This window comes from Chroicocephalus ridibundus, chromosome Z (genome assembly GCF_963924245.1).
Source record: "Chroicocephalus ridibundus chromosome Z, bChrRid1.1, whole genome shotgun sequence".
NCBI lineage: Eukaryota > Metazoa > Chordata > Aves > Charadriiformes > Laridae > Chroicocephalus > Chroicocephalus ridibundus.
This window is the reverse complement of record NC_086316.1, coordinates 20,364,871-20,377,227: the sequence shown is the minus strand read 5'-3', so window position 1 is coordinate 20,377,227 and position 12,357 is coordinate 20,364,871. Positions and strand designations below refer to the sequence as shown.

The 12,357-nt window shown below is 36.6% G+C and overlaps 1 protein-coding gene across 6 annotated transcripts in view; it reads right to left on the bottom strand.

Annotated features, from left to right (window-relative positions):
• Positions 1-12,357, bottom strand: part of SNX24 (sorting nexin 24) — a 90,641-nt gene that overhangs the window by 28,819 nt on the left and 49,465 nt on the right. For 5 of the 6 annotated variants that reach the window (XM_063319706.1, XM_063319711.1, XM_063319707.1 and 2 more), the window contains one exon: positions 8,713-8,817. In XM_063319706.1, coding sequence (XP_063175776.1) covers positions 8,713-8,817 — 105 coding nt within the window. Of the gene's footprint in view, positions 1-8,712; positions 8,818-8,959; positions 9,040-12,357 lie in introns of all 6 variants that reach the window. The other variant, XM_063319710.1, reaches the window with a different exon arrangement.

Below are 12,357 nucleotides of genomic sequence, written 5' to 3'. Positions count from 1 at the left end.
ACAACACAAAGTAGGAAATGAAAATGTGTTTAAGATGCTGTAGATTAATTAAAAAGATGGGGGAAACTGAGTCTTTCTACTACACTTCAGGTGGTGATAATAAAGACTCTTTGCCGGAATTACAGCTCCCTCCTTCCTTCCTTCAATCGACCAAAATTGTTTGACTTCTATTTTTTTCCCCCCAAAGAAGCTTGATACAGTTCTATTAAATATTTATTAAGGAAAAAGAAAATTTAATGCCTTTAATGCCATTTCTCACTGTATATAAACTCACAATTAGTACAGTTTGATGTTCACCTTAACTTGGGCAAAAGTATGTGATACAACAACATTATGACATACAGATAATGAAAAGAGAACAAGCACTTAGGCACGGTTTCTAAACCTGTTATGACTTCTAACGTAAATTCTGCTTTTAACTGAGTAAAATTTATTTTGATCAGCTCTAACATGTAGAAGTGAAATGTGAGAAAAGTTCACGCAGCATAATTCTATACGACAAAATCAGATGATTGAAAATGAAGGAAAAAACATGAATCATAAACCACAATGTAGCACCACTTGAAAAGCAAAAAATGTAACTCTTAAAACATAAACCAGGTAATTTTCCTAAGTGTGCCTGAAAAATGCTTGGAGTACTTCTGCAGGAAACACCTCTGAAAACACTCTTAATAAATGGCTCTCCTCTAAATTATCTACAGAATGTTTTTGCTTTCCTGTTTTATTTTGCTTTCCATCTCCTCTTAACAAATATGCAATCCTGCATGTGTCAAGCACACTTCTTTAAAATCCACAGCCATCTAAAACCAGCTATGTATCTGTACCACCAAAGAAACATGTATGCACAACAGAATCTTAAGAGAGCTGGTTGCAGCAATGATGGATTTAAGTTATTAACCGATCAAAAAAAGATGGATGGTGGTCTGCTTTTCTTAATCTACATCATCATCTAGATCTATTTAAAGATATGTGGTACACTAACAAACTTAGTTAAGGTTTCGATAAAATCAGTGGAATAATCTGCCCTGTTACATTGAGACTGTATCGATCAATAAAATCACTTGTACTAGGAAAGTACTGTTAAGTACTGACAATCCCAGCCATTAATATTATTTAACACTCTGCTCACAATCTTTAATGAGGACAAAGAACATTTTGCCTTTTTATACTTACCATACCATTGCTTTTAGAGTTCCTTACAGGTACAGTTCAACCTTGATTACGGCAGACTAAATGGAGTTAGAGAAGGAAGACACTGAATAATTTTGGATAATGGAGAGAATTTTCAATGTGATTAATACACGTGGGTGACTCAACAGATTTTCCAGCAAAACATCAGTTAAACCTGATTTCACTAAATCCAACTTTTACTTGCAACTTCCTAACACTAGATTCATTCTTCCAAATGTATTCACCTGTATCTAAAACAAAACTTGTTTCCAGAAACAGCAATCAGGAAGATAAGCACCTATTCTGGACTTGATGGAAAATTTTATTTTCTGCAAATAAGCCAATTTGGTCTTAAATTAGTTAGAAACAGATTTCAACAGCAAATGTACGCATAGGACAAAGGGAAGGATTGCCTCTGCAGAAATCTTTGTGGTGGTTAATGAATGACACAAGGAAGTCAAAGCAAATTCCATCCAGCTCCTGCTCTCAGATATGGGGAATGGTTGAACAGAAGCCTAGTGGTAAAAAACCCACAGTTTTTTTTTCATGCACAGAACAAGGTGGAGAAGAACAAAAATAGGCCCATATTTTGCACAAAAGTTTTATAGCTTGAAATTTCTTCCTCTGAGTTTGGCTTTTAAATATACAGCCAATTACCTCCCATGTGTAAAAGATTTGGTCTTAAAAGGCATTAGCCTTTACAAGTGGCTTTGCACAGTGGCATCTGACCTGCACACCTCTTCATTATATCAATATGATTCAACCTCGTCTTGTCAGCCTTATGATTCAATCTTTTTTCTTTTAAGAAGTGTTTGTGATACATGCAGGGCTCAGTTCACAAAAACACATTAATGTTTAATCAAATCTAGTAACAAGCTGAAACACAAGTATGTGTTTAATTACTTTAAGAACTATATAAGAAAGTTCATAATGGTTCAGACCAAAGGTCCGTTTAGCACTGTATCCTACCTCCAAAAATGGCTACAAATGGTATCAAGGGAGAGTATAAATGAGAAAGACTAACATATGAGACATTTTTCTTCTTTTGCAGCCTCGAAAGTTATTTGCAGATTGAAAACCTTCTATGCTTGATATAAACTACTCTTCCATGAACGTTTCCAGTCTTCCTATGAAACAATTTAAAATTTTGCATTCACAACAGCCTTCGGCAAAGACACACAGGTATACAGGAATAATGAAATGCTTCATACAGAACACACTTCTGAGAACGTACAGGAAGAACAACTGTAATGAATATTAACATTGACAGAGTGGATAAATATGATGAATGTGAATTGCACAGAAATAAAATTTGAAGAGCTGAATGATCACTGAATAGTTCTAAGATCATTTTGCTATTACATTTCCAGAATAAAATTGTAACCAACTTGATTTATTTTTATTGGGCAAAAGCAAACGAATGTCTCAAAAGTGCACGTATTACACACTGAGATCTCAATATTTCTAAACAGATCCAACAGCACTGGTTCAAAAACGTCTACCACTACAGCCATTACATTTGTTTTCTTCTGTAATATTGATAATGGAACGTCAAGAACTGTTCCATTTTAAAAGCACTTATAGATTGCTTCTCATGCTAGAGAACTATGTCAGCTTCAACCACCACACACGCCAAGATCTCCCTTTCTTTATATGAAATCCTAGCTTTTGTTCTGCCCAGCGGAGCTCAGGCTGACTTTTATGTACTACCATGGGACATTTTTTCCTCCACTTCACAAAGAGAAAACAGTGACAAATCCTGTGCACCACCAAGAATTTGTTTTCCCCACTTTCCGATCCTACCCCACCTAAGACAGCTCTGAAGCAGTACTACTGAAAGCAGTAACTTTCAGTTACAGAGAAGAAGTATTCAGCTACTGGAAGGCAAAGCTCTAGCCAGTGTACAATGTGGAGTACTTGCAGACTGACATCAGGAGTCCAGATGGCTTTAATCAAGCAGAGACCTCTCCAGTCTTCTGGACAGACAAGGTTATAAATGACTGAGGTCGCATTTCTCCTTGTTGGAATAGCAAGAGGCAAACAGAAATTGAATCAGTTTAGTAGAGAAGAACTAATGAAACTTCCCACTAGGTGATGGAAAACTCTTTTTCTTCACAATCAGGTAAAAAACCCTGAGAAATCAAATTATCTCACTCCCCAGAATGATAGTGAAAATGGGCAATGACTGACACTCAAAGAAAACAGAAGATTCTTATTCTCAGTTGAAATACGAAAAGCTGTATTAGCTCTAAAATGCTCTGCAACACAGTTTCCAAATCAACAAAAAGATCCTTTCAGCATTTTAATTTTTTTAATTGAATCTAAAACTTTTATGAAGCAACAAGCACACAACTAGGTTAACTTAGAAGAAGACAGTTTCAAAGGTTTTGATGACCAAAATCAGAGTTGTTTTTTTTTTTTTTCCTGGGGCTAGGGAAGGTTATTTAATCCTTCCATCCAGATTTAGTGATTTGTTCATGCCCATTGTCCAGTTACAAAAGGCTATTTATTTAAACTTTACTACAAGGAACTCAGTATCAACACTTATTGAAGTAATTAAAGAAAATCAGCGTGGCCCACAAAGAAACAACACCTTGGGCCAAATTTTCTGTAAGATATTATTCCTTCTGCAGTCACTAAATGCAGAAATAGCTCCTTTGTCTTAATTTTTTTGCAGTTGCTGTTGAACTGTTCTCCAAAAAAAGAGTAAAAAAGTGTAATATAATAACGGGTGATTTTCTCTTTTATATTTCTGATGAACTTACTCATAAAGCCACTACAGATTACTCATCACTCCATCCACTGTTTTCCTAACTCCACCCTGCTGGAAACTAAGGAGACAGGATTGGATTCTACTTTCTTAAGAGCAAAATCATAACAGATATGGTTTTATTTATCTTTTTCAGGAAGGATTGGTAGTTAAAATATTTTTAAAGAGAAATGCATTTTGAAGAATACTGAAATATAGGTCAAAGTGTTTCTCAGATCTCCAGATTATTCCCTTAAATGGAAAACAAATCTCTAGTCCAGTTTCATAAACTCCATAATTCATTTTGAAGATTTGGATTCCTGAAACTGCTGGAATGTTGAAGTTCATCAAGTCTTCAAGTCTCACAGCCAAGCAGCACTTTAACCAATCTTATCTCCAGTATCAGGACTGTTCTCTTTGTAAAAAGTTCAAGAGTAAATAAAAGGCAAGTATGTTTTCTTGACCTCAGCCGAGAGAGAAATATTAGCTCTACATATTAACTCTGGTTAGAGACATATGTACATATAAACCCTACATACATACAGGGCAGTTCAGAAGGCTTACAGCCCGTGTTTTATACTAGTCTCGCCAGTCACAAGAAGAATTTCTTCAGGTTACCCAGACCACAAGAAACAAGTCAGAATCCTGAACCCCATCAAAAATATGGGCCTCCTCCAAAATCTCTCTCCATAACCAAATTATTTCAGTGAAGACGAGCAGCAGCTACACAGTCTCATGCTGAGGTGTGGGTGACACTTCACAGTGAATTCTGTTAACGATGCCTGTTATCTTGTTGGACTGATGATATCAGCAAATGATGAGATTTCTTCTGCCCAAGGGGGTTAGAAAATATCTATTCCATTGAACTTTAAAAGGCAGACCTGTCAAAGGGCAAGTCCCTGGGGCAGAGAGACTGGATGGCAATAACATCCAGTGTCAGCTTACTGGGACAAGGATATGACCTAACTCCAAATCACTAGAGAGCAGGTGGCTAGATCAAATTCTTTCCCATTACCAATTCTCTGGAAATAAGCCCCATAAAAACTGCTCCTCCAAGAGTACATCATATAAAATCTATTTGTAACAAATACTGATCAGATTGACAATGCAGCTGCAGCTGCTTCAATAACCAATTAGATAAGGTCCCTTAGTGCTGCCCTTAGGAATCCCAACAATCTCTTCAATGTCCAAAATAAAACCCCAACTAGCTGTCCAGTTGGTCCATCCACAAGATGACTTACCGAACTCATACACAACAAGAACTGTGCAAAAGGGAGCATTTCAAGTAATCTTTATCTCCTTTAAATACACTTCCAAAGAAGACTGTATTTCTTCATTGCTTTGTGATAACCAGTCAGTCCAAGATTATACAGTGGATTAAAAAACCCAAAAAACCAACCACCACCCAGAAGCTACAATGCTGATTAATGGTCTGCCCTATCATCTTCCACACTTACCTTCACCTTCTGGTACTTTCAAGCAAACATATTTCTCCACGGTCACAAACATACTATCAGGAGTCACAGATTTTCAATGCAGGTCCAGTTGGCAGCACTTCTCCAGGCTCCCTACACAACTAGCTACCTCAAATCTGTATCCTCTACCTTTTCTCAACCACAAACTCTTCAGGAAACATATCAAGAGAAGGCATTTCGTAATCATAAACAAATAATAGCTAAGTTCGAATCCTAGCAATCTAATACTACCATCAGAGAGATTTTTGTTAGCAATAGTGCAAGCCAATGATTTGTTTTACAAATTTTAAATCAAAACCACCTGGATTCTCACCTCTGCTGTATTACAAGCTACAAGCTCAGATATACAAAAAAGTAGCTATTAAATAAGAATTTATATCACACTAATTGATTTATGGTAACTCTTGGTTGATAGCCACCACAAGGTAATTAGAGCTGGTTTAGTCCTCTTCCACTGTCAGTAATGGGCATTTTCTTATTTAGCTGAGACTAAGCCAGCTCAGGCTCAAACAAGTCCTCTGTACTGCAGGTTAATATCATGCACAGAGACAGTTACCACAGATCAGCAGAGGAGCAATGGCTTATTGCTTCGTACTAATTTGCTTGAATGTCTGGGGCCATGCTCATCTTTGCATCTGTTTCCTCATTAATAAATTAAACATACTCCTTTTTTCCTCTTGTCAGTCACTTGACTGTTCCCAGTATTCATGAGGGCTCTCGTATTATTATTATTATACATGCAGTTAAATTACTACACATACTGGTGCTTACTAGTCAACTGTTCCACAGTATTAAAAACTTAAGTTGTAAATTCCAGCCACACTTGTAAAATATAAGTCACTTAAAAATAATATAGATAAATTATTCTTTCACAAATCCATGAAAATTGATCTATTATAACAAGAAAAAAATCCCCACTCAACTTTTCATAAACAAGAGAAAAATAAGCCATCTGATGAATATTAGTTAACAGTGGATACTGACAAATTTAAGAAAATTACTATCTGTATCTCACAATTTAGTAGTATTTGGTTTATTCAGAATTTTGCTATTCTTCAGAAAGATATAATGAAGTGTTTCTGATCTTCTGTCCATCCACTCCAAGAAACAACCAACTTGTGCTGAAAGGATTTAAGAGTGTGGTTTCATCATGAAAAGGTCACAACAAAGTAACATGGTACTGGCAACTGCAGCACCTTCCGGCGCAGAGAGAGGAATTTCTTGCTTTTCTTTATCATCTGAAAATATGTTTGCAATGTTTTATATACATAGTGTTAAATCAAAAACTGTCCGTGTCTTCTGAAATTGTAGCATGTTCCTACACTGTGTCCTGCAAGATGCTTGGCACTATTAAAACTCTCCTGATAACTGACCTTAATATGAACTTTTAATTGTCTAAAATCAGGCTCTCATTATTTTAAAAGTTAAAATCTCATGGATGATTACTTCTGCTTTCTATCAGCAGAAACAGAAATTAATGACTTTGACAAGAATATTACTGATTTTTGTTCTTGTTTTAATTTAGTATGCACATTAGTGTGGGTATAACTTAGAGGCTTGTCATGTTTTAATCAGATGATGTCCAGCAGTCCCTTCCAATCTAAACGACTGCATGTTCCTATGATAGCCAACAGTGATAGAAGAGTAAAGTTAATTAAATGTACAAGGCTGCACAAGAACAAGAGTTGACTAACTCTTCCAGAAGGGGGAGATGTTCTTTTAAAGTTTATCAGCAATCAAAAACTGCTAATCAATCTACCCCTGTATCTCTTTAACAAAATCAACCTTGTAAGAGAAATTGGTACATGTGCCCTAGTAGTGATATTCTCCAAAAGACAGTTGCATGAAAATAAAAAAAAAATTAAAAAAAAGCAACCAAAATTCACAGCAAATGGCTGTAAGATAAAAATATACTGATGATGGAGCAAGCTGTGCTGACAGACACCAAAACCAAAAAGGCTTATTTCTTTTTAAAACCAAATTGTCTCCAACAGCAATGTTTTTTCACCCATACAATAAATGTAATTTTTAGATGCCAATGATGCTATAAATATCATAGAGCAAGAAGGAAAAAAGGATTAAATTTTTCAATTTAACAACAGTAACGAAATATTAAAAAAAATAAATTAAAATTAACTGTGTTGCCTGAAATGCTCCCTATATCTCAGAACAAAATCTGAGCTGTGTTTTTCTCCTCATTCCCAAATTTTTTAGAAGTTTAATGTCAGAAGTAGTACTATCTCATCTCACACTCTAATTCCATTCTCCTCCTTAGGCAGTTTCCTTTTACAAACCTTCCCAAGAATCAGGGTGGTAACTGAGCGGTGCAGGTTACCATCTATTTTCTATGAATGCAGCTCACTGTCCACTATGTTGTAGTTCACCATTCTTCCAGTTGTGCCACTGCAACTGTGGATCATGACATAAATCAGACCTATGAAATTTCTACTGTTTTTACTACTCTGATCTGAGTAAAAAACAGAATACTCTCACTCTTGTCGTCCTCCCAAAACAATTATCCTCTGACTCAGATAATTTCTATGATCCTCTTCAATAAAACAGCACTTGCATCAATACAGCTGAAGGTGAGGTGAACTGGGAACACGTCTAGAGGAACTCCTTAATCCGACTTTATCACCACAGAAATGGCTGTGAAAGTACACCACAGGACATTTTTAAAGCAGTCATGGTGAGATTGAAAATTCCGTTTATTAAAAAAGGCTGGGATTTATCACTGGTATATTTAGATTTCTATATGTCTCAGTCATTCCTGCAGACTCCCTTTACAGCCTGTAGTAAGATCAGAACCCAAAAAGGTCCAGTCTGGGACTTTAAATACAAGTTTCCAAACCAACTGAGATGAATATGGAATGATAGGTGCCTATTTCAATTAGATGAACAATTCAGATACAGGCATGTACAGTAGAGGGATATGAATTTGATGAGTTGATTCTTCTCTAGTTGGTCTAAATAGAGATGAGTTAAATAAAGCCTCCTTGTATCTCTTCTGCAACACTTCTGATTGGTATGGTCAGAATAACTTTGGAGAGAGTAACATTATTTTCCCCATTTTAGGTACAGGAAAATGAGATACTAGTAGGTTTGCCAAAGTCAGTCAGCAGCTTTTGCCAGAATCAGAAAAAAAATGAAAAACAGTCTGGATTTCTAGCAATCATCACTGCCAGTAAGTAGCTCATCTTCCCCCTCTAAAATTGTCTGTCAGTAGAGCACCCCACTTTATATGTTCAAACGCTTTGGACACTACCACTCTGAAAATGGATGCTGCTTTTACTTTCACAGTGCCGAGAGGAGATTCACCTGCAAGTACAACTCCAAGCCTTGCCGTCGCTGCTCCAGGACCTTGGGGACCCAGTTTCTCACATGCTTTGAAGGGATCTCTGGAGTTCTTATGAACTTCTTGAGCTGCAAATGAAAAGAAACGCAGACAGAAACGAAGTATAATAGCGTCCCTTTAATAAAATAAACATGTTTATTTTAGAGATGAGGCAGTACAGGTTAAATAACCACGCATAAAGGACAACAGCATGGCAATGAAATTACTCACCATCAACTCACTGAAGTAACAGCAGACTTCACACCTACGGGCTGCAGTTAATAATCTCCACATCTATCTGCCCTGGTACCCTACCAAAAATTTGTTGTGAGTAACCGCCTTAGAACAAAACTGCAACAACTATGTAAGAATACTTGACATGAGCTCCCAGTTAGCTAGCCTGGGATGATACCTCACAATGTCACCATGACATACCCAGATATTACCTTGCTAAGTGCAGTGACAAAACACCGAGAGAATTTCTAACTCTAGATTTAGGCAACTGTGAGCAGGTGGGAGAAGTCCAGGGAGGAGAGCTAGCCATTTCTCTGGAGAGCTCGCAATAAAGACAGCAAAATATCCATGCTCTCAAATTGCACCAACAGACCAACAGTTTTGTGTATTTCTCTTATACAGAGAAATGGCAAGATTGCCACTGAATATATTTCCCAGAGAGCTCCGTAACTATTCCTCCAAAGATTCCCACAGGAAAGCTTTTATAGAGATATACAGGAATGTGCATATGCATACACATGAGGGCATATAGGTGGACACAAAAATACATTCTGACAACACTGAGAATCCTCTTGCTGGAGCAATATATTTTTTCAAAACCAAAACACATCTATGTTTTCCTCAAAACTACAGAGCAAAAAATAATAACTGGTATAGACTCCATTGCATTTTAATAGAAGGTGACATTAGACATTCTTTCTGTTAGATATTGCCTCTGAGTAAATCCGAGGCAAGGAATTCAAGGAAAGAAACTCAAAATTGACTTTGACATGCATACCCATGGGAGACTGAGAATTTACATTTCATCTTTGAGCTTGCTGAGATGTCACTATAGGAAAAAAGCAGTGCCAACATATCAACGTCTCTACAATTACAAGTAACGAAGCTGCAGCAAGGAAACCTCAATTGCTCTGGAAACATTTTGTGACTTCCTTGTTTCTTAACAGTGCTAAATTACAATTAAATGTGAAGTGAGAAAAACAACCCACCAAAACAACACTCCAAACCCGTGTACTTTTACTGACTGATCTTAAAGCCAGACTATAAACCCCCAATTTTTCCTCTAAATTGGTCGGGAATGATGAAGAAGCTATGCTCACAGCTGTTGCAAACTATGACAGCACCTGCAGATGAGTAACAAATGAGGAGAATGCTCCAGATGAGGGGAGACAGATCTAAAACAATACAAGCATCCACCAAGGCCTAGCTGCTTACAAGATAAATACTCTGTGGCTGGTACCTCAGCTGATGATTAACAATCCTTTCGTGCTTTGTGGCCCTGCTATATAAAGCATCCAAAAAACAACTGTGTAAATGTTCACACACAGGTACTGTGTGTAGGTATAAAGCACACGCTATACAGATGTACAAAGAATAAAACATAAGCCCATTTTCTTATGCTTACAATAATCCAATAATATATTGCAACAAATAATTACTACAATGTCAAAGAATATTAAGCAAACCTATGTATATGTTAGCTATGTTGCTTCAGAGCTGTCCCTACACAAGAAATATTTATCTGAGGACAATTATTGGCTGCAATACCTTCCCGTTCGTAACACCGACATAATACCTATTTCTAGGGTCTATTTCCTGCAACACTAAAAGATGGCTCATATTATGAAGTAAAGAATTATTTGTCTGAGTGTGAAAAGTCAGTATGATTTACAGTGTATACTAATTATTCTAAAATTACACAGAACTTGCAAAACGAGATGTAGAGAAATCAAGATTTTTGCAAATTTCACTGCAGTAGCTGCGACGCTGTCACCTTCTAGCATTCTGCTGCTTAAAAATAACTACGAATATTTAAAAACGTAAAGGAAAAAAGTATAAAAAGGGATTAGAGAATAAATACGAAAAAATGGTTGTATTTTTTTACTATATTATACACATAGAAAGAATTTAATTATTTCTAAAAAACTCTCCATATGAGAATAATAAAACTTTTGTTCAGACTTGAATACAACACTGTAATGTCAATGGTGGATAACCTGAAAGGCCTGGTTTGTCATTCATAACCAGGGCAAAGTACAATGGTTTATGCAAACTATTTCAGAAAAGCCAACAGCAGTGGATGGTTTCTGTCAAGGCAATAATTTGTACTCCTGGTGCTGCATGGCGGTCTTGAAAAGACTGTACACCCTTTCCACTACAGCCAGGTTGCACAGGAAGTGGGGCTTAATTTTTTTTTTTTTTTTTACACAACTGGAACGTGAGAAAGGTTGAGCCCATGAAGGAGACAAATCCAGCCATGTTCTTGGAAATGGTTTTGTTAAAAAAAAAATTATAAAAATTAATCAAAACATTAATTGGCATTCTGATGAATGAATAATGTCCTACATAAGCAATGGAGTCCTCCTTCCTCCATATGATGACAGTGGAGCATGTTCTTCTCCAGTGAAAGGCACGGTCCCCCCTTCAGCCTCCATTTTCTACCACAGTTGTTCTCTACGGAAGCTTTGTTTCTCCTGCTCACTACAGACATCTCCAGCACTAAGGGCACCTTGAATACACAGTAAATCTAAAGATACCTTTCCAATTGCCAGTACGCACAGCAATTTAGAGTGAAACTTACATTTTAAATTAAAGGGGAAGGGAGGAACAAAAAAAAAAAAATACCCTATTGGCATGCTGAAAGCAAAGTGGTATCTGGACCTGAGTATAAATAGTGTCATGGGATGTAAACAAATTGTTCACAAAGAACAATCAAGATACAAGTTCAAAAATATTCTTCTCCAGTACAAATTGTTCAAATACACAGCCTACTTTTTTTAAGAGCATTGAGATTTTCTGCTCTAACACAAAACAGAGAAGAAGAAAGGGTGAAACCACATACTGTATTACCAGAGAATGCTTTCTCGGGGATTTCTGTAACACTAAATACTCTAAGAAAGGTTCAGAGCACAAGCTGTTCAACCATGTTTACTGAAATTTTACTACAACTTCAAAAAACAGAACTTAAGAAAAGAGGTATACTGTTGCCAAAATATGCTAAGTGCTTTGCATCCGTACATGGAACAAATAAGAAAAAGTCATTATCGAGTTGGCAGAGTAATTTGAACAGACAGAAAGCAGATGAGGAATAAGATGAAACAAATTGAAGAGTGGTGCAAAGTGTCTGGTTAGAATACCTGTTTTTCAGGTTTGTTTATTTTGCTGCTATTTCTGGAAAGAAGAAAGGGACCATCATTTATGTTTTTCCTGGTGTTCTAAGGAGAAATCTCTGGAAAGGAAGTTACTGCAGAGGAATCAGTGTACAAGGAGACAAATCTGAGAGCAAGACTGCAGTCATTCGTGACTTTTGTGTGGAGTAATTGTGCAACTCCAGAAATTACAGTGAAATCAGACAACAAGGGGAAGAAGAAAAAGCAGAGGCATTCAATGCTTTT